The sequence below is a fragment of the Apus apus genome, chromosome 10 (genome assembly GCF_020740795.1).
Source record: "Apus apus isolate bApuApu2 chromosome 10, bApuApu2.pri.cur, whole genome shotgun sequence".
In the NCBI taxonomy this organism is placed as follows: domain Eukaryota; kingdom Metazoa; phylum Chordata; class Aves; order Apodiformes; family Apodidae; genus Apus; species Apus apus.
Genome location: NC_067291.1, coordinates 6,422,802 through 6,444,963, shown reverse-complemented (window position 1 = coordinate 6,444,963; position 22,162 = coordinate 6,422,802). Strand labels below are relative to the sequence as shown.

The window sequence follows — 22,162 nt, the reverse complement described above, 5'->3', positions numbered from 1 at the left end:
TGAAACAGTCCAGTGAAATACAGTGCAATAGCTTTTCAGTTCAAAATAAATCAATGCATAAGTGTTTTATAAAAGGGGCCTCCATATTTCAGTAAGTTTTTGCAGAGGAACGTTTTTATTCTGTTTTAAGTACCACGCAGGATTAGAGAGGACTATTCCACAAAAATAACGTATATCCAATCATGCTCTTGTTCACTTCGGTTTTCGTAATTTCCAAATCTCGACCTCGGCATGTAAAACCACACTTACCCCAGCGTGAACTGTCTGAATTTCTGCAAACGCAACGCCGTGTTCGGACACGGCAGCGCAGCCCCGAGGCTGCTCCAGGAGATGAGAAGTCGGGGCGTTGCTCTTCGGTGAGAAGGCAGTTGTTTTCTGTTGAAATAAACGCAGTCCCCGTTCAACCGTCAACCCAAGAGAGACACTGGAACCGCCCGGCCCTCCCGGGGCCTGCAGCCGTCCCGCCGGGCCCCCGCCCCGGGGGCAGCACCGCTGGAGGAGGGACAGACCCACCCGCAGCCGTGCGGGGCCCGCCCGGGGCAGCGGAGGCGGGGGGAGCGGGGCCGCAGGGGGCGGCGGCTGCGGAGCCCGGGCAGCGCTGCCGAGCCCGCCGGCGGCTCCGCGCTCTGCCCAGCGCTATGGCCCAGCGGCGGCCGGGAGCCCGGGGGAGCCCCGAGGCAGGGGAGCCCGGCCCGCAGCTGGCGGCGGGGAGCTGCCCCGTGCAGATCCGAGTGGCCGTCCAGGCGGCCGCGGCGGAGGAGGAGGAGGAAGGCGGCGAGGCTGCGAGCCCGGCGGCGCGGGGCGGCGGCAGCTGCAGCGAGGAGGACTCGGGGCGGTGCGGGCGCTCCAGGTGAGGCGCCCGGGCTGCGCTGGGGAACAGAGGGGGAAGGAGCCCCGGCCCCCGCCGTTCCCCGCGGGCCTGGCTGTGCGGGCCGAGCAGCGGGGCCGCCGCGAACGCCCACGTAACGGTGCGGCCGCGGCTGATGCAACGGCGGCGGGGAGGGGGGAGAGGCGGGAATCCCTCCAGCGGGGACACGGGGCGAGGAGCTGCCCGCGGCCGCGGCGACTCCGCGGGGCTGCGCGTCCCGCCGGGGGCAGGGCTGGAGCCAGGCGGCCTCCGCCGCGGGTGCGTAGCGGGACGTGGCTTCCCACGGAGAAACCGCGGGCTGCGGTGCCTGCGGCAGCTCCACGGCACTGCCTTCTACAGAGGGGGCTTTGGGTTGTTGTTCTGGGTTCTTTTTGTGAGGGCTTGTTTTGTTCGGGGTTTTGTTTTTTGGGGGGTGTTGGTTTGGGGTTTTTTTTCCCGTTTGGCTTTTATTGCATAGAACCGCAGAGATTTTCTTCAGCACAGTTAAGAACACAGACAAGCAGACATGTTCTATGGCTTTGGAAATAATTTGACCAGACATGAACTCAAGAGCAGTTTAAATGCAGAAATATTACCACGTTATAATCTACTCTATAATCTAGTGTTTGATAATGTCAATAGTGTTATCTGTATCTAATGGTAAGTTGCAGGAATTATTACTGACATCTATAGTTGCTTTGATGCCTACCTCTTAACAAACCTGTGCATATTCAGCTTCTCCTGAGGTACAGGTAAAGAGTCATTTGGATGTGGTGTTGGCGGATATGGTTTAGGGGAGAACTTTGTAGAGTAGGAATGATGGTTGGACTCGGTGACCCCAAGGGTCTTTTCCAACCTGAATAGTTCTGTGATTCTACATGAGCTGCTACTGCACCAAAGTCCTTAATCTGAAATGTAACTATGGTTTAAGCCCCTTGGTGAACTGGTATTTAAGTTACTCTGTCACTCTGGCAGTGACCTGGGAAAGGTGCTATAGTCCTGTCACTCTTTCTTACTCCCTGGATACTGGCTGCTGCTCTCATGCAGTGATGAGGCTTGAGAAATCACTATTGCATCAAGTTGGAATAGTCATTCACTGGTATGTGACACTACTCACAAAGCACATAAATATCAAGCCCGTATTTTATAGCTTCATACAGAAAAATAAAGCAGTCACTGGAGAAAGTTTTACAGCACCAAGTGCCTGTGCACCTGCATGTCATGTTTTGGTGAAGGATTTGAGTTGGCAGTGTATTTTCAAGATGCTAGTGTATACATCTCTTGTTCTGCACTGAGATCAGCTTTTGGAATGAGCTCAGGAACTTGACTTCTTCTGCTGATTGGAAAGCTTCAACCTCTGAGCTGCCCTCCTGCCTCAGATGGATAGGGCAATACCTGTTCAGTGCCTATGTATAAATTAAGTTGGGATCAGCATTTCAGTTATGCCTTTTCATTTTGAAAGTCTATTTAATCCACTAATATAAGATAAAGATGTTAATAAAATGATTTAACTCCTTTACAGTGGTGGAGAAAATGATGACGACTCTGACCAGAACTGGAAACCACCAGAAAATGACCTGATCCAGAAGTTAATAGCACAGATTGAATATTACTTCTCAGATGAGAACCTTGAGAAAGATGCCTTCCTTCTAAAGCATGTGAGAAGAAATAAGATGGGCTATGTCAGTGTTAAACTCCTCACTTCTTTTAAGAAGGTAAGCTAACTTTTAAAGACTTCTAAGTGCCTTCTGTAAGCCTGATGAATCTAAAAACATTAGGAGAGATGAGATGAGCATAACTTATTGGATAGAGGCAGTTTTACAGTCATCTTCTTTATCTGCCTCTCTCAGCAGTTGATTTGAGGTTTGATGTGATGTTTAGTTAGTTCTCATCCAGTACTTAAATTGATGAGCTTGTTGATGATTGGCTAGAGAAATAATGGGCTTTTAAGCAACTGGGCTTTTAAATTATCGTTCTCTGTGAAAGTAGGGCATAATAAATGGGATGCAGAGTAAAATATATTTCTAGATCAGCTACTCATGAGTAATGGATAAGTAATCCTGGTAAAGTTACTTTCTTGTCTCTGAGAAGTGAATTTGACCTTTGCAAATGTATGGAGATCCAAAAATTAAGAGTAGTATGAAGTATCTGGTAACTGAAGTCACTTAAAGGTGAGGTGGGTTTTGTTGTTTTGCTTTACATTAGAAACTCCTATGTAAATGTGTACATTACAGATTTGTAAAATTACATTAGAAACACTTTGTCAAGATTCTGTCTGCTTTGCAAAGCTATTCAATGTAGAAGTTAAGGCATTCCCAGTTTCTTCAGACCACTTCAGATTATACCATTGACAAATAAACTCTTAAAAGCAATCCTTGGAAATGGGAAAGTCTGGAATTCTAAACTGAGATTTTTGAAGGGGGAAAAATCGTGTCAATTAAATTACAGCCTAAACTTGGCAGAACCACTTGTTTGGCATATTTAACAAAACCCACAGAACATGCATTTTCATCATTGTTCAGACCTAGATATGGAATGACTGAATATCACTTGAGCAGGCTTTAAGCTGAAGTAATGGTTTTCGGTTAGAGATTTAGTGTCATGTCCTATTTTCAGTAGATTGAGCAGGACATGAGCTTTACAGGTGCTCACCAATGCCCATTATAGCAGAAAAACTGTTAACTTTTTCACTCAGGTCTGCTACATGAAACTTTAAAATCAGTTTTTGTTTGTAGACTGGATCCTGCATCTGCCTTACACTTTCTGTAATTAGTTTGAATGGTTTTTACCAGTTGTGATGCTTAACCTGTGTTTGTCTTTAAGGTGAAACACCTCACCCGTGACTGGAGAACCACAGCCTATGCACTGAAGTACTCAGACACTCTTGAGCTCAATGATGATAACAGGAAGGTTAGAAGAATTACTCCAGTTCCAGTGTTTTCAAGTGAAAACCTCCCTACCAGGATGTTACTGGTGTATGATATCCACATGGAACTGCAGGCTCTCAGCAAACAACAAGAGAATGGATGCATGCAAGAAAGGATAATGGAGCATCTCCTCAGAACCTTTGTAACTTTTGGTGTCATTTCATCAGTTCGTATTCTTAAGCCTGGTAGGGACCTACCACCTGACATCAGGAGGGTCAGCAATCGGTACCCCCAGCTGGGAACTCAGGAATGTGCAATTATAGAGTTTGAAGAAGTAGATGCTGCCGTACGTGCTCATGACTTCATGTGTGCTGAAAAGAAAGAGACTGGCATTAAAGTTGTCCTAATAGGCATGAAACCTCCAAAGAAAAAAGTTCCCAAAGACAAGAACCATGATGAAGATACTGGCAAGAGTCTTAGGAAGGCTAGATCCCTTAACAAAAGGGTTGAGGAACTTCAGTTTGTCGGTGATGAGTCTTCAGCAAACAGCTCTTCTGACCCAGAGAGTAACCCTACATCTCCATTGTCAGGACGCAGGAACACCACAAGTAATTTGAGCCCCGTCATTCATCCAACCAACCATTTGAGTCCTCATGTGTCACCCAGATCAAGTCCTTGGAACAGTCCATCCTCGCTAAGAAAAACAACAAAAAAGTCTCCTCTGGCTGAAGACAGAAAGCTTAATCCAAGCACTAGTCCTGAAATTCCAAGAAAATGTACAGATTATTCCTCAGATAGCAGTATCACTCCTTCTGGTAGCCCCTGGGTACAGAGAAGGAAAGCTCAACCTGTAAGACAGGAGAAGAGCCCTGTCAGTAGCCCCATGTTAGCTCGGAAAATACAAAATGCAGATGGTCTGCCCGTGGGGGTGCTGAGGCTGCCCAAGGGTCCTGATGGCACTAGGGGCTTCCACAGTGGATGTGAACAAAGGAAGGCTACAAAGAATGAATAAATCATTCTTTTAAAAAATGTCACAGGTCAGTCAACTGCTTTTGTTCAATCCTGGTGAAAAACTGTCACTTGAGTGACTAAGCTAGGTCATTATTTAATTTTAAAATATTTTGTATTCATATAGAGACTTTATTATTTGTTTATTCGCTTCACAGAACCAGAGGATGGTTGAGGTTGGGAAGCATCTCTGGAGATTGGCCAGTCCACCTCCTTTGCAGGGTCCACTGCAGCAGGTCACTGAGGGGTTTCAGTATCTGCAAGGAGAGACTCCCCAATCTCTCTGGGCATTGTGTTCAGCCATCCACACAGGAAAAAGTGTTTCCTTACATTCAGGTGGCATTTTCTTTGTTTTGTGCCCCTTTTCCTATTACTGTGGATTTCTGAGAATAGCCTAGCTCCATCTTCTTCACTCTTTCCCATCAGATATTTAAAAAAAAACACTGATGAGATCTGCCCTGAGCCTTCTCTTCTCCAGTCTAACCAGCCCCAGCTCTCTAGCCCTCTCATGAGAGCTGTTCGTGTCTCTTAATCATCTTATGGACTTACCTAATGCAATGCCCTCATCTGCATTATTGTTTTAAAATGTATTAGTTTGAAACAGACATAAATCCTTCATGTAACTACATTATTTGCAAAGCAGCAGTGTGTAAATACTTAGAGTGGTTGTATTAGAAGCTGTTGGTGCATTACCAGTCTAATCATAAGGAATTAAGGTTTTAAAGACTGTCTCAAAAGGAACTGAGAAACTTATGCTACAGGGAGCAGTTGCTGCTTGCATACATCTCCAAAGATGATAATGTTTAGTTGGACCAAAGTGTGTATTTTTGTGTGATGTGAATGAAGACTCTGAACATTGAAGATTGTTCTGGAAGGGTTATCTCACATTATGAGATGGAAATAAATGAAATTACTAACTTGGTCTAGATCTATTTTGTTTACCTAAAAAATAAGTTGAGCTGCACCTGAATAGATAAATAAGCCTTATCTTACATGATACAAAATTCTACATATGGTTACTTGGAATTTCCATTGCATTTGGTGCGGGGGAATAAAGGTCCTCTGCCCCATAACTGATGGTTACTTAAGTGGTGATGCTTCACTGACTGTATGTCATAGGAGTTTTTATACATTGTAAACTAAACAGTGGTTATCTCACTGTTAACTCTGAATTTAAGAAGCAGGCTCAGCAAGAAGCACTTACCTGAAGCCAAAGAAGGAACCTCTGCAGTTTTAAATGTAAAAGTTACAGTCCTAAAAGAATAGCCCAGCAACAGTAAGAAGATAAGGTTTAAGCCTCTAATGTACAGCTTGAGAACTGTGTGTGACAAAGTTCTACCCAGATTATGATTCTTCATCCCAAAACATCTCCCCTTGCTTTCCAACTTCCATTTTTGAAGACACACAGAAGTCAATTAAATGGAAATCTTGATAAATTATATATAATAGCCCATAATATTAAAAATCTCCAAGATAGTGTATGCTTGCATGCAGTAAAAAAGGAAGTTCAAAAGAGCAGCATTTACAAGGGCTGTGCTCTCTGACTGAACACATCTACTCATCACATTTAACATGTAAACCTTAAAAATCAAACTTTCTGTGTAACACCAGAAGTCTGAAACTAAAAACCTCAGACAGTGAATATGACTCTTATTTTGCTTTAGAAAGTTTTTCACTTCAGAGATAAAATGAACGCTGAGGATGACCTCTTCGTAAATAAACAGTAAGTTGACATTCTCTTTGCTAATAAACCAAGTGTTAAGTTATTGAAGAGTTATTAGAAGGCTGTAACCTATAAAAATACTCGCTTTACAATATATTGCCATTTCAGCATAGGCAAACTTACCCTGAGACCAAGATAAATGTAACCAAAACATCTGAGAGAGCTGCTCAACCTGTCTTTTAAAGAGCCTTTCAGTAAGAAAAGAAGAAAACACTTGCCATAGTAATTATTTTTGTAGAAAGAAAATTCAGAGAAACATGATCAAAACACAAGTAATAATGCAACTTGATCAAACAACAAAATAAAATGAAATCAGTGAAACTTTGGCAAGTAATTTAAAGTACTGCTTATAAATTAAAGGTCAGTATGAGGTCATCTGCATTTAGGTAAGAATATATAAAAATCACAGTTTGGCTTCACATAATTTTCCCTTGTCCCCAAAAGGAAAGTTTCCTTCTGGGAAAATATTCTGTGAAAACCTCAGGTAACCTCACAGATCAAACAACTTTGCTTTTCTCCCTCGTATTTTTTTTTTTTTGCCTTTCGTTTCATATTGCCACTTTGGAGTCTGAACAACTACTTTATGCTGATATTAAAAAAGACCAAACCAAAGTCACAAACAGCTTTTGTATCTTTGCATTTATATTCAGTATTCCTTGTACAGCCCAAAATGCTTGCTTGTTTAATTCATCAATGTAAATACATTCTAGGCATAAAATACCACATATCCTACACAATCCACAACAGGCTTCAGTCATACATATATGCCAATAAAAAATGCAATATTTAATTCATTTGGGACAAATATTTAATTCTCCCTGAGTTTGTTCCTGTCCACATATTCAACCAATTGCTCAAAACTTCTGTTTAAAAATAATACAAAACCAGAAATATACACACAGCATACATATAAACTGCTTGGCATAATGTTGCCAGTCAAGACATTTTAAATCCTAACAGCTCTGCCTTTATTTTTTTCTGACTCTCAAATGTTTGAAGTATGATGACATATTTCAACTACTTTTTAAAAGTGTCTTACCCACTGGAGAGAAACTACATGACAACACATGTGGCAGTTTAGTCACTGGTTGAGAGCCCTGCCCAACTATAGAACCACATTTACTCCTGTCCCAGCTAACAAAGAATGCATATCTGTTGTCTTCATTTTTCATAGGCACAGTTTATGGGCTGGTCTAACACACCAAAATTCTGAAAAAAGCCAGGGACTTCAGTAAAAAAAGCCTTACTAAGCTAATGCACCCAAGCTGTTAAGCAAACAGAGTTGGCTTCAGCTTACACCACTGTTCCCTTAGCTTTGATTTGACTACACTTGAAGCAAAGATATAGTTGATTGATTCATAGGAAAGATCCCACATCTGTGATCGAGTCAGGTTAAATGTTCTTGCCACCAGCTCATATTCTTGTGATAGATCTGTTGCAAAGACTCCTTTATCATCAGTCTGGAATAAATTGAAAGAAAAGACAATAAAAAGTTAAAGTTAGTTTCTCTACATAAAAAAGAAATTTTTCTATGCATTACAAAACAGACTTATCTTGCTATTCCACATTTTATTCCAAGGTTCTTTAATCTGTTGGTCAGTATTTCATACTTTATTTGCCCTATTTTCATTGAAAAATAGTAAGTTATTCAAACATGTAGGAAAACTTCTTAAAGTGATGGTACAGCTTATCAAGAAAATATAATTTCCTATTGAAGTTGCGAGAAAGCTGATTATCAAATGATGCATATATGCAAGCTATGTCCATATGTGCAGGTCTCCTTATTCCTCTTTTCCCTTTCACATCTTCAGGGAAGAAACCATCTCACCCTCTGCACGTAGTATCAGCTAGAACCATTTCTTGATTGTCACTGAAGTCCCAGGCTAGCATCAAAAGCTTGTGCTCAAAAGCCACCAAAAAGTTATTAGTCTAAAAGCAGCAAGTTAGGATTATTTAAAGGTTAATGAGATACCCATCAGCAACTCAAAGTCCTTGTGTCCCTACAGAGAAGGGGGAGACTATATGCTAACTATATCCTGCTAAACTTAAGACGCTGTACTACATTCTCTTTTTACTACTCTTGTTTTTATAGGCCTTTATGGGTCATCTGCTTTCTTACATGACTTCACTGGTTATCAAGACTTTTCACAATTGAAAAATCTCAGAAATAATACCTAGTTATGAACTATTTCTCACCTAACACAACAGACTTCAAAACTCAGTAATAAATAATACAATTAAAGACCGAGGCTTATTTCAATAATAAGCACAATGCTCTAAGATACAAATACTTGGACAATGGTACAAACTATACGGGTTAAACCCACAGGATGATATAACTCAAGAACTCTGATCCAACACAATCAATACCCAGGTAAGCAGAAGCTTACAAGCAAGCACTGAACCAATTTGTTTAAGAGAAATCTGTCAGTATGTAAGCCGTTCAAGTTCATTGCATGTATAGCTGATCATCTTATCTATACAGAAGTATTGCTTTACAATAAAACCAAGAGGAATACTAAAAATTCCCATTTGTATTACAAGCATTCTGAAATAGAACATTATGATTTATTATAAGCAGATGATTTGCTGCAAGGTCAGAAATTTTAAGTCAGCTCTGATCCATAAAAGGGATACACTTTTCCAATTTCACACTAGTTTGGCTCGTTGCCCAAATACATGGTTAAAATTGAAAACAAAACAAAACAAACAACTTACACAAAGGACTGCAGGGTGGCCCATGTTGTACCAGTATCCAAAATGGTGTTTGTCACAGGAAGGCACTGTCTGGGTTTTGATATTTGATGTCATGCAAAGTTCTACCGGGGGAAAAAAAAAGAAGAAGCAAAAATATATAACAAAGAAAAACACATTTTTTGACACATTGACTTCTCTGTCAAAGATAATGTCTAATGAAAATCAGAATCATCTATTGTTGTTGCTTTGATTTTCTGTGCTTCAAATATTTGGTAGTATCTTCTGAGGCAAGTTTGCTCATCAATTTGTTCTTAACTACTGGGTCGGTATAAAATTTAGGGAGATTGGAAAGCAGATACAGAGAAAGCAGAATCACCACACAACCTTGCACAGCAACTGAAAGTTATCATTTAGCTTTGTTAACCTGAGACATCAATTTCCTTCTGCTGCCACAAATACATCAATAACACAAAAACCTCAGCAGTGCACCTTTGCAGAGAATTCTGTCACATACACTGCCACGTTTCTCTCAGTCACCCCCAGTCAAAGACAAAGCAGAGTTACTAGCATCAGCAGTATTTAGGACATTCTGAAACCCGGAGATCACCAAGTAATTTTCTTAGCTTTTTTTCCATACCAATAGGTATACGATTCTGTCGAACAAGTGGCACCAGCTCTTCTGAACCTGTTGTTGCAGAGTTGAGAAATGTTCCATGTCCAATTCTGTCAGGGGGCAGGCCCAGGAGAACTCTGGTCTCCTCCTCCTGATTTGGAATCTAGAGAGGATATATTTTACATTCTGTCAAGGCAACATAAATCAGCACATTAAATAATTACAATAATTTCAAGTTCTATTTTCACAGCATATCTTATCCAAAAGAAAATGTTACTGAGACTAAATTATCTGCATTACTACCCTGTAAAGAAGTAAGTAGTGCATGAAAGTGACTCTCAACCAAAGCAGCCATAATCCTACACTGGTGTGTACAATGAGACAATCACTATTTGCAGTTCTGAAGTACTTTCAGCTGGAGGCCTCAAATCACCTTTGTATTCTTCAGTATCAAAACTACCCCATCAAGGCCACCTTTAACACCTGTTTTACACAGAGATTAAAAAAATGGTCCAAGAAGAACTTAAACTGCAGGAGGCCAAAACCAGCCAAACAAATTAAAAGATGAAACTAAACAAAAAGACCATTTAGACGTTAAGAAATAAATTTTCAGAGAAGCATGCAAAAAAGCCTCTGTAAAAAAAAAAACAACCAGAAACAAGTAGGAATAGGCCTGTGACATCATGTATCATACTTCACTTCCTGAAGTAAAAAATTATTTTCGGTATTTATCAGACCCACCAGAGTAAACTTTAGCCACCACTTCAACAGTTTGTATGAAGAAGCCTAGCTCTTCCTACTGATACAAGCAGAGCTAACAGAACTACTCGTGAAAATGTGGATTTTACTATACATGGCTTCTGATAAAATACCTGGAAAAAAACAGTGGATCTGTTGGAATATTACTAATTTTCAATTTCACACCTATCCCCCAAATAGATATAGTACAGTAAGAAAGGATTTGACAGTTCTGATTGAGAAAAATTGTTGAAAATTTCTCCTTGTTTATTTCTCTGTTGTCAAAATGCCCCCTGAAATACCCCTACTTTGGCCTGAGAAGTTCAAAACATACAGAAGTTTAGTTTAGTTTCATCAAGGTTTTTATAAAAATCGTAATTACAGAGAAAGAACAAAATAAAGAAAACTTTCACCTCTGATAGATGCAATGCCAGCTTTAGACCTGCTTTTTTTGCCTCTGAGAGTGGTTCCAAAAAATCTTGACCTTGTCCTGCCTTGAAGAAAGAAATACAACAGCATTCTAAAGCTTGTTTTACAGAACTCTTTCTCTTACCATAATTAAGAAGTCTAGCAACATCAAAACACTTCATTCAAATACAGTTAAATTGAATTCTTTTTCTTTCTTCATTACTTCAGTTTTGAATGTACCAAGTCACATAATGTTCTGCTATATGGGCACAATTTAGACAAACTGGTCAAATGTCAGTAGTTTAGATGATGTCCAACACTTATAAGACAATTGTCTTCATTTTGACATCCTTTCTACAGCTATCACCCAGAGCCACTTCATTTCAACTTGACATCCATCCTCAAATGTTTTTGCTTTCTTAATACACAATAACAATGCTGCATCTAAGCAATATTTAAACTAGTGTCAACTTGCAGTATTATTTAACTTGCCTCAACCCAGTCAATCTGACTGGGACAATTTAGTAACAGACACTTCCCAGATAAGCACTACTTGTCAGTGCCTCATTCTTCAGTGTCATTTATTAATCTATTGATTCTTCATTAGAGTATCTGTCCTTTACAGCAACAGGGACTAACCTGGTATCAAGATTACGACCCATCCATTCAAATTAGCAAAAAATATCAGACAAAAACTTGTAAGAACAGAGTATGATTACAACTGCTTCCTGTTACACATCATTATATACTTGCTTTCAACAACAAAATAAAACAAAAACTTACAGTGGGATCACCACTCAGGTCAATTCCTACTACAACCCCATCAGTGGAAAGAAGGAACTCTTCAGCAAGTTTCACAGTCTGCTTAGCAACAGCTGGGCCACCTCTTCTGTTTATTGCTATTAATAATCTGGGATAGAAATGCACCTATTAACATTGAATACAACCTGTAGTATCAGAAGACTAAATAATCTGATGCCAACAAAAAAGGCACTTCACACCCTTCACAGCTGAGTATAAAGAGTATTTGTCTAGGAAACTGTTGAAGGGATGAAGGTACCAAGTGCAGAGGGTCATAAATGAGATAAACGTAAGACTGAGTGATGCAGTGGGCATGGTGAGAGGTAGGGCAGGGAACAGGATCCTGCTCATTTGCTGCCTGCACTATCATTTGAGCAACCTCTCTAAGGGGCACATGTGAAGAACGAGAATTCTTCTGCTTCCACAAATACATCTAACAGGGGTTGCTCCTAAGAGTATAAAAGACAGGCAAGCAGACTGCCTTCAAGCAATCACTGACACCTTCTGAAACCTTTCTGCTGGTTAGGACTCCCTCTCCTTTACAGAAGGTTGCTTGTACAGCTAATCAAGCAGAACCTTAGCAGTGAATCTAGGCTGTGGAAAAGGAGTCTTAATGCAATTTCCATCAAAACTACTGCTTTTCCCAAAAATGCTGCAGAGAGTATACAGCCTTACAGCTGAAAAACTTTACCCAGTTTCATTCTCTATCTGTAAAAAGGAAGATAAAATTCAGGTTTCATATGAATTACCCGTTTCCATTCCATGTAATCTAGTTTAAGCACAATTTTCTTTCCTACACTTACGGTTGGAAAACATCTCTGCAAACCATGACAAAGCATCAGACTACACACAAACTTGAAACAGAGGTACTTGATGTGCTTTATTTACCTTACATCTATATCCAAGCCTTCTTCTTTACACTGCTTTATACCCTCAAGTACAGTTTCAACATACGCCCTTTTGGTCATACCTACGAATACATGTACACATTTGGAATAAACATTTTAATTAAATTATGTTGCAGACCCACCTCTCTAGCCTTATAAGTTTCATTTTGAACCTTTGATTTTTAGTCCATGGTATTCTAATCTACAGATTTTCAATTCTGTGTACAAATACAGCTTTACTTGGAGGTAGACATTTGAATTAAGCCTCCTCCTAAGCATCTGAAACCAAATAACTTAATGTGAACCAGAGAGTAGCAACAGGAATTCTCTTAAGTGTTTCTATTAAACCACACCTAAAAGAAAATAAAAAATTAATTAACAAAAAGAAAAGGTATCAGCTATTAAAAATGTTAGTAGACTCATGTCACACTGAAGTAAATAACCCAAATTGTTGGGTAGTAACCAACACATTTTTGTTCTCAAAAAGTCTAGTAGTAAAGTGACATGCTTTTACATGGTTAAATCTTTGCTTTTATATTAAAAGTCTGTTTTTATTGACTCAACTGAATTTGACTTGATGTTATTAACATAGCCTTACCTAAGTTTTACAGCACATCGGACTTAAAATTAAAAATTAGAACAGACTGTACCTGTGGACTTTTCTTCTCTAGGAGTGCTCCTCAATTCCAGATACTTGACACCATCATCAGCAAATTCTTTAATAACATCTTTAGTTATCTGATTAAGAAACAATATATTTGACATCATGAAAGCAATGCTTATAATTGGTTATATTTTTATATATATATACTTATATGTAGATACATATAAGTATATATTTATAACTAAAGACCCAGGTATCTTTCGGCATGAAACACTTGTGAAATTTTTAGCTGTGTTTTTAGCTCTCTCCATCTCTGGAAATACTGCCCCACAGAAGGTACTTCCAGTTCCCTTGGTGATACTAAACAGAGTTAGGTCAAATGAGAATTCTCTTTTCTGGCCAAGAATATCCCTTAAATGGTGCAGTCACTATCCCTTTCACAGCTACTGTACCTTTCTGCAAGCATAACAGCCTGCCTAAAAGCCCCTTTACAGGAGGAAAGAAGACACCGCACCATTTTCTGCTCCTTTTTTGATCACACAAGAGTTCTCCTTGAGTTTGAGGTGAACAAAATGGAATTCCAGTTCTGTAGTTTTTGTACGTAATGAACCCAATTAATGTGTTTTACAATAATAGTTCTCCAGTTGAAGAGGTCATTGTTGGTATTGTTACATAGAATTCAATGCTGTTAATTAATTCTGACTGTGTGTATTGCTTGCTTGTTGTAAGTGAACTTTTAATTAACTTACCAGTAAAATATCTTCAGTACTAGTGGTAATCTGATAGATAATCTGAAACATCTGAAAACATCTAAACCAAAAAGTAAAAAAAAATTAATTGGACAAATGTTGAACAGCAAAATTACTATTAAAAAGAAAAATCTACTCTTTGAAAACATGTACTCACTATGCTCGATTAACCAGCTTGTATCTTAAAATACATAGACCATCTGGATGGAAATTTCTGACCTTAGATGCTAACACCGCATTTGCAACAGAAATTATTATTCCTATTACTGCAAAGCTTTTTGAAGAACAAAGGAAAACATGAAAGCGTCCAAAAAAAATGAAACTATGCAAGTCAAATTTATAAATATAGGTAGCACAAAAATCTAACAGACTGTACTGCGACTGAAATCTGAAAATGTATTTTCTGTAGTCACTGTGTAAGGCCACACATTTCTCTGTTTTAAACTTCATTAAAAGACACTCAGCAAATGTTCCTCACACACACGTGTATACTCACTCATCTAAGGTTCTTTTCTTTCCTTTGTCAATCATAGTCATCCCATTCTGGATCTGAAGGTATGGCTTCTGGGCCATCAGCTTCTTCATAGTGGCAGAACTGATAGAGCCATTCAAATGAGCATGAAGTTCCTAGAGAAACAAAAGTAAAAGCCTATGGATTTGTGTCTGGGGAAAAGGATGGCTTCTACATCTCGTTGGTATTACTATTCTATGAGCCTGGCAATAAACCTGTCCCATTTGCTCCTCCTCCCCTGGGGGCAGCTGTTAGCACCGAGCTCAGTGGGGGGAAAGCTGGCCCAGCAAAAAGGGCTCTCCAGTTTATTGCTGGAGTGGTGCAATGGATGGGGGGGGGGGGCACAGGGAAGAGGAAGCCAACAGCTGCCTCAGGGTTAAGAAAAGTGTAACAGGGATTCAAGAACTCTTTCCCCATCTGATGCAAGTTAAATGTATGTGCACATTGTTAAAAAATAGCAACATCTGTATATCCAGTCACCTTTCTTTTTTCATATTTTGAAGTTTTAACTCACATGAGAGATCCAGCAACATTAACAGCCACTGGAGTAACTGCCCTCCTGTGTCTGAGACTGCCTTCTGCCTTTCTCAATAACCTGCCTTTGAAGTTCAAACGTACCATCCTCAGCTCCATTCTTCAGTTTTGCTCCTTCTTAAGATCTCTTGGCTCCTGACATAGAGAATAGCTTCCCAGTCTTCCCAACTCACTCAAAATACATCTGCAAAGCATCTGCTTTGTTACCTACCCCCCGGAACACATCCTTTCTCACTGGGAAATGAAAAACCAGATAAATATTTCTTCAAGCTTTTGATTGGAAAACTTGTTGAAACTGTAACTCCTTCAAGATCTAATTATTTTACCTTTGTGAAGCACTGTATTTCAGATTTCCTATTTTAAAGTAGTAAACTCCCAGAGGAAAAAGGGCCAGATTATCTCAAAGCGTGAAGGTGCACAACTCCAGCTGGCCACCAGCAGCTCCGGCTGCTTACCCCTTCTGGAAACCCAGCTAGCTGCATCCTCATACATTATTTCACAGTCTAACAAGAGAAATACCTCGCAGAATCGCAATAAACACAGACCTTGAAAAACATCTTACTGAAAAGCAACATGAGCATACAAGGATGGTGTGATGTGGTTGTGATTGTGCCCCAGTGTCTTCCCTGCACCAGCTCCTCACTGCAGGACGTGCCGCTCGCTGCTGGACAAGTCCAGAACGGCGACACTGATAACAACACAGCGACCCGTACCTAACGACAGCGCAGATACACTGCAAGTATGGCACACCCTTGGGGACGTGGGAAAAACAAAAGTGTTATCAGAGGCAGGCTCCTTGGTCTAGCCTCGGGGAAAAACACGACAAAAAAAAAAAAGAAAATAAAGATCACGCTCAAGTGATTCACCTGGAAGATCAGACACTAAGCACTGCAAACAAGCTAGACAGGCAAACACCCGCCGCACTCTTCTGTGGGATGAAGGACCTCGTAAGAAGTGGACGTTTAAAAGGAGCTCCGGGAACACGGCGGCTGCCCGCCCGCCCGCGCCCCGCCCGCCCCTTCGCCCCCCGACCCGCACCGCAGGGCCGGCCCCGGCCCCGGCCCCGCCAAGCCCCAGCCCCGCCAAGCCCCAGCGCTCACCACTTTGGGCAGCTGCCGGTAGAAGCCCCGCTCCCGCTCCGCCGCCATGACGCCCGCGGCCCAAGCGCCGCCCCGGGCCCGCCCCGAGCCGTGGGGCCCGCGCCTGCTCCTTCTCGCCCCCGGCCGGGCTCGCTCCCGCCGCTGCCCCAGCGCTCCTCGCTCCCTCTTTCCCGCCACCAGGAGCAAAGGCCTGGTCACAAAAACCACCATCAGTATTGAATTCCATAAAAGCTTCAAGTTTATTCAAGTGACAGGATTTTCAGAGTTACCGCCCCTCCGTGCTGCGACAGTTCAAGTCCCGAGGAAGGGGCAGGGCGCGGCCGCAGGGCTGGGCGAGCAGCGGCAGCCAGCTTCGGGAATGTCAGCGAACCAAACTAAGTTCTTCTTCTGTAATGGCACTGGAGTTCGCTACATGATCTTGTTATGAAGTCTGAAGTGCATAAACACATCGATTATATTGCCAACTCTTTTTTCAAATTAACTTGGCAAGACTTGCTAGCACATGAATATGAGTTGTGCCTTTCACCGATAGGCAGGTCAAACAAGATCTACTTCAATTATTTAATATTTAGCTTTTAGTGTTACTGCAATCTAATTCTAAAAACACCAACATTTTAAGTCAACAAGCCACTAAGCAAATGTTAGCTCTTGCTAGATCCCAACACAGAGCTGAATGTAATTCACATCATAAACTGTGGTGATCTACATACTGCCAGTGTAACTCAGGTAAGTAAGTCATCCTCCCACAAACACAAAAAAGTATACTACTGACATATTTAGGGAAGTTAGCTTTAAATTTAAATTCAAGCATACAAAGATGAAGTAAATACCTCAATATTCAAGTAAGATTGCATTTCTCTGGGTGCCTGACAGCATACAAGTTCAAGCACAGTGCAGAATTTGGTTAGCTGTTCAACTTTTTTTTTTTTCATAGAAAAATAGCATGTCCACAGAAGAAAATTAATTTCAACTTACTCAGTGATCCACTCTTTTATTTTACCTTAGTTCAAGGCAACCTAAGTACAGATACTGTACATTAAAATGTATGCACAGAGAAAGAACAGCTGTTCTTCATTCTACCGTAACAACTCGCATCCCTCTTTTTTTAATTTAGAGCCCTTTCCAAGCAATTACACCTCTCTGAAACATGTTGCACCCACATTTAAATATACAGGGAACCATCTGCAGGCCCCACATAGCCAACACCTATTAATAGCACATCAATCAGTGTCCATATTCCAAGTCCTCCAAAGCTGAAGAGTTTTCCCAAACCTTCCCGCCACTGACCCAAATAGAAGCGATCGGCACCAAATCCACCAAGAGTGATGCTATAGGAATAAACACATGATTCATTATTATTATTTTAGATTAAGTCAGTTTGGGTATCCATACACACTTCTGACATATCTACAAGTTGATGATAGTTTTGCTCGACGCCACTGAATAAACTATACATTTTACGTTCAGAACAGCTAACTGGGTTATTAAATTATAAAGCTTTTGATGAAATTGCACTATTTCTGAGTTAATACTATACATGGACTTGAAAGTTTTGCATTAATGACAAACAAAAAAAACCCCAAAACTCTCAAATTTATAACTGTGTTAATTTTTCTAAGCTAGCAGAAGTTAAAAAAACCCAAGAAACAAGCTTTAGGAACAGACTCAAACACTACACTCAGTAGTATCTTAGGCTTCAGGAACCATCTCGTTACCTAATTTATCATACTAACCACTTTTGAATTATTAAAATTTAGTTTAAAAGGTCTTATCACCAAAAGAACTTCATTTACTTTCAATCGCTATTGTAGTGCTCTGATGACTTCATATTCCAAAATAACCTAAATAGTTTTTCAACTGCTACACTGCTCTCTTCCCTAATAATTTAAAATGCGAGAAACTTTGTCTTAAGGCCTGTCTAGCTGTTATGGGAAAGAAGCCATAAGCAATGTATACCAGCTATACCCAGCTCAGTGGCATCTACTGAATTCATTTCAGATGCCAGAAGTAGTTTTTACAATCTTCAGGCCTAATTGTTTCAAGCATATTAAAAACTAGGATTAAAAAAAAACATAAACCTGCAGACCTTTTGGAGCATTTGTATCTCATTTGACACCACACAAAATACAAGTGTGTCCTCCTCTCAGAAAATGCATCACTTTGTGAAGCCTAAGGATCACTGGCTTTAACTCCAGAGGCAGTACATTCCATGCTGAAATAGGGGAGATGTTTTCTCTTGAACTCTGTTTACTGAACACAGCTGGTATCGTTGCATATGAACTCTTTGGGCATCCTATGCTTCCAAATTCTAAGCTAGACTGCATGAAATATTGGTTACTCAGTACACCATTAAAAAATACCAAGCAAAAAACCACACAAAGTGAAGATTTTATAGACAATTAATATGCTTCTAACAATATTATCTATTCTAGCTTGACACTATTTAACAGTTCTTGTTTACCTTAGTGCCAAGGCAGTAGACCACTTATAACCTCCAGTCCAGTTGCAATAGAGCATCTTAGGAAAGACACGATTACCTAAACATTAGAAAACATCTTAGTGTAACAAAGACCACGTAATACTAGGGAAATAACAAGGAAGAAAATAAGACTCTGGTTAGAGAAACACACTAAGAGGGTTGACACTCATTGAAACTAACACTCTGAACACAAACGCTCATATATAGTTCACAGTCCTCTGTTGCACCCATCTGTCCCACACCAGAAATCATGCAAGAAATAGGGGGAAAGTTAAACTAGTTGGGTGAAACCAGCAGTAATTGTGTAAAACATTCTATGGAGGCATTTGATATTGATTCTATTAGTGATGTCCACATTAGTTTAATTTATAGAATCAATACAAAAATAAAACAGGTCTTCTCTCAAGTGAAGGTATACAACAGCATTAAAATCCAGTGTTTTCAGTTGTATCTCCCTCTTATGCTTAAAAAATAAAATGTAGCTATAAAAAAATTCAAGAGATTAATCAAGGTGCAGGCTGTTACTGCAATGGACATAAAGAATAATTATACTGACCCATTACAAAAATGTAATTAAATCCTTTAGAAACCAAGCTTCTTTACTGTTCCAGGCCACTTACCCAGGCAATGAATGTGATCCCGGACTGTGCACGTGGCGTTGTATCGTTGTCGCGGACAAGAAACCGTCATGCAGCTTGTAGAGTTAGTACACACATAATCAGTTGTTGGAAGCTGCCAGCAAAACTGGCATGTCATGTTAATGGTAAAGTTCTCCTGCTCATGGTTATTCTGATCCTGTAAAAGGACAGTGTTGTCACCTCACTAGTCATACCAAAAATTCACGGTGTACAGCACCAAATGACATTTCATGGATAGACATTTTGGGCAAAAGTAACTATAACCCCCTTTGCTACCTCTATGTCATCAAGTACAATAAAAAAAAATCAACATTAGAAAAAAGATAAAAAATTAAAGTGCAGTTTAACATTAGAGCTTCCTCCAATCTAAGGCGACTGCCAAAAGGAAGACTTAATCAGTCTCACCTGTAAGATCAATCTCTACCTGACAGATATTTAGCCCCCTCACTCTCAAAATGGTTCCATTTTGATTGGTCAATAAATGGATTTAACTCAAATTGTATGGCTGTGTAACAAAACGATCCAACACAAGGAAGGCAAAACAGAGAAACACAAGGTCTGCCTCTACAGCAAAGGCCCCAGCTGAATCAGATTCCATGTGTCACAGACCTGCAAACCTGCCTACGGAAGATCCTGGAAATCGTTTTTTTGTATTTTATTACAAGATACCACAGCTTAATTACTTAAATTTGTGTTTCAAAGCAACAGGTTACTTACAACACAATGAACGTGTGGCTTGACTTGGCAATCAAAAGTGGCTGGCTTCCCATATATACAGGAATAGTTTGTGTTACATGTCATACAGTCTGGTGGCAATCTACTGCAAAGCCCGTTGCTAGGACATTTAGTCACGTAAGATGGAATTTCTGTACTTTCTGAAATGTGAAATATGTGAATGAAATAAAAAAAAAATAACTTTAAAAGCTATACAGACTGAAGTGTATATATATACACGTTTTCTTTTTTACATATGTATACATCCCCCATGCACTGAGGCTCTATGAAGGGCTTTCCTTATTATCCAGCAAACAGCATAACACATTTGTGCCACAGGAACCTGTGTTAGGCAAGTGAGCTACACAACACAGCAGGGCACCCTGCAAGGGTCTCACCCAAGCTTTGTGAGGATAGCACAGCACCACAACAGAGCTTAGCACAGATTAGCACCACCTCAGCCAGCATTTCTTGGTGGAAGTAATCAGTTTAGGTACAGAAGTAGGCTGACACATGTAACCTACTTTTAGTTGAGGTCTAATTAAGTTAGCCACTAGCTCAGCCATTGCTGTTTATTTGCATTCAGAAAAACCTCTTAATTTACTAGCAAGCATTACAGACAATCCTGAGGCACCCCCTAGTAAGCTACAAAAACAGTATTTGTGTTTAAGAGGGAACAGTAACAAATTCTTGCAAAATGCTGAAGTTTTAAAAGAATTTCCATCATCCTGATAGGGCATAAAACACACGAACAACACAGCAGTTGAAGTGGTTGTTTTCTAGTTGTAAGACCTTATATAAGCTGATTTTTTAACTACACAACCCAAACTAGTTGTTAAAGACATCAAAGAGTAATCAATGATGTGTTAAGTGTCTTAGAACTCTGAAAGCATATGCAGGTTTCAAAAACATAATTCAAGAACTTTTCTATTAAATTCAAGACACTAAGGAAAAAGGGCCACAGAAGAAAGTCAAAAGAAACAACATAACACTGTACCTGCTGCTTTAAAATAAGGAGTATTTGTACTTGTTGAAGTCAGACTTTTTGCAAATGTAGACTGTGGCTGTGAATGCTTTGTGGTCATCAAAGACCCTGCTATAAGAAAAAAAGATACGGAAAAAGTTTTATTTCTAGAATAAAATTCATCTTCAGTCACGGTCCGATTTCAGAAGTTACTAGTGAAAAGGTGAAAAAGAACTTTAAAAAAAAAATCCTTTTCCTATTCGATAAATAGCAGGATTTTTAGATTAAGCATTAAAATGAACAATTGATACGGAGAGCTTCTCTTAGACAAGAAGCTCTATTTAGTGGCATTCAGCCTTACGCAGCCGCTTTGACAGAAAGCTGGAACAGGAGCCGGGCTGGCAGCCACGGGCCTGGCCGTGAAGGCGCTTCGTGTTTGTCCCCTGCGGATCCCGCGGCTCAGGGCCGCGCGGAGGGGCGCGGAGGGGCGCGCAGCTGCGCTGGAGCCCCGCAGGCCGCGCAGCAGGAGCGGCCGGGCCTGGGAGGAAGCGCACACCGCGATGTGCCCACCTGCCTGCCCAGAGGGCGCCGAGAAGCCAGCCAGCGCCCCCGCGGCCCCCACACCACCCTCCCCGCGGAGCAGACAAGCCCCGGCGCCGCGGGTGAGCGCGGCCCGGCCCGGCCCGTCGTTCGCAGCGCACAACGAGCAGCGGGCAGGCCCCAGCACCTGCTCTGCCCCCTCGCCCCGCTCAGGGACACAGCAACGCGGCTGCAGCAGCCGAGGGAACGGTCACCTCCCCAGCTCCGTCCCTCCGAAACCGGGTCCGCCAGGGTCGCGCTCAGTCCAGCCCTGCGCCACGGCTGAAGACACCGGGGAGACCAGCCCCCCGCGACCAGCGAGGCGCTGCGGCACGACAGAGTCTCTCCCCCGCCGAGCTCGGGGCTCGGAGCGCCAGGCCCGCCCGCCCCGGTAGCTCCCTGCACCCCCCTTCTCCCACCCAACCCGCTCCGTCTCGGCCTCGGGAAGCCCGAGCACAGCGGTGGCCGCGCTCACCGCGTCCGGAGAGGACGTAGAGCTGGGAGAGGAACAGTGTGACCGCGCACAGCCCGCGCAGGCCGCGCAGCCCCGCCGCCATCTTCTCCGGCTCCGCCCGGGGCGGGGCGGGGCGGGGCGGGCATCGCCTCCCGGCAGCGCGGGAGGCCGGGCCCCTGCGCGGGCTGCTCGTCCCCCTCAGGCTGCGGGTCGTCTGGAAACGTGCATGGCGACAGCAGGGACACAG

At 41.5% G+C, this 22,162-nt stretch overlaps 3 protein-coding genes across 5 annotated transcripts; 1 reads left to right on the top strand and 2 right to left on the bottom strand.

Moving 5' to 3' along the window:
- Window positions 1-627: 627 nt before the first annotated feature.
- Window positions 628-5,644, top strand: LARP6 (La ribonucleoprotein 6, translational regulator). 2 transcript variants are annotated; one of them, XM_051629028.1, is made up of 4 exons: window positions 628-850; window positions 2,370-2,562; window positions 3,671-4,751; window positions 4,881-5,644. In XM_051629028.1, the coding sequence occupies exons 1-3, from the start codon at window positions 639-641 to the stop codon at window positions 4,724-4,726; spliced, it is 1,461 nt and encodes a 486-aa protein (XP_051484988.1). In that variant the 5' UTR covers window positions 628-638; the 3' UTR covers window positions 4,727-4,751; window positions 4,881-5,644. The 2 variants fall into 2 exon arrangements, with proteins under 2 accessions (XP_051484988.1, XP_051484987.1); XM_051629027.1 differs by having other exon boundaries at window positions 3,671-5,644.
- Window positions 5,645-7,065: 1,421 nt separating this feature from the next.
- Window positions 7,066-16,303, bottom strand: ADAL (adenosine deaminase like). Its single transcript, XM_051628331.1, has 10 exons — window positions 16,088-16,303; window positions 14,439-14,569; window positions 13,943-14,003; window positions 13,240-13,327; window positions 12,591-12,672; window positions 11,685-11,811; window positions 10,907-10,987; window positions 9,780-9,918; window positions 9,164-9,264; window positions 7,066-7,905 (listed from the first exon to the last, which is right to left on the bottom strand). Exons 1-10 carry the CDS (start codon window positions 16,295-16,297, stop codon window positions 7,714-7,716), a joined length of 1,212 nt encoding a protein of 403 aa, XP_051484291.1. The 5' UTR covers window positions 16,298-16,303; the 3' UTR covers window positions 7,066-7,713.
- On the bottom strand, window positions 16,303-22,031 carry TM2D3 (TM2 domain containing 3). Of its 2 annotated transcripts, none has more exons than XM_051628332.1 (6): window positions 21,937-22,031; window positions 20,916-21,014; window positions 19,922-20,079; window positions 19,187-19,361; window positions 18,549-18,624; window positions 16,303-17,415 (listed from the first exon to the last, which is right to left on the bottom strand). In XM_051628332.1, the coding sequence occupies exons 1-6, from the start codon at window positions 22,016-22,018 to the stop codon at window positions 17,250-17,252; spliced, it is 756 nt and encodes a 251-aa protein (XP_051484292.1). In that variant the 5' UTR covers window positions 22,019-22,031; the 3' UTR covers window positions 16,303-17,249. The 2 variants fall into 2 exon arrangements, with proteins under 2 accessions (XP_051484292.1, XP_051484293.1); XM_051628333.1 differs by having other exon boundaries at window positions 20,916-21,011.
- Window positions 22,032-22,162: the final 131 nt, after the last annotated feature.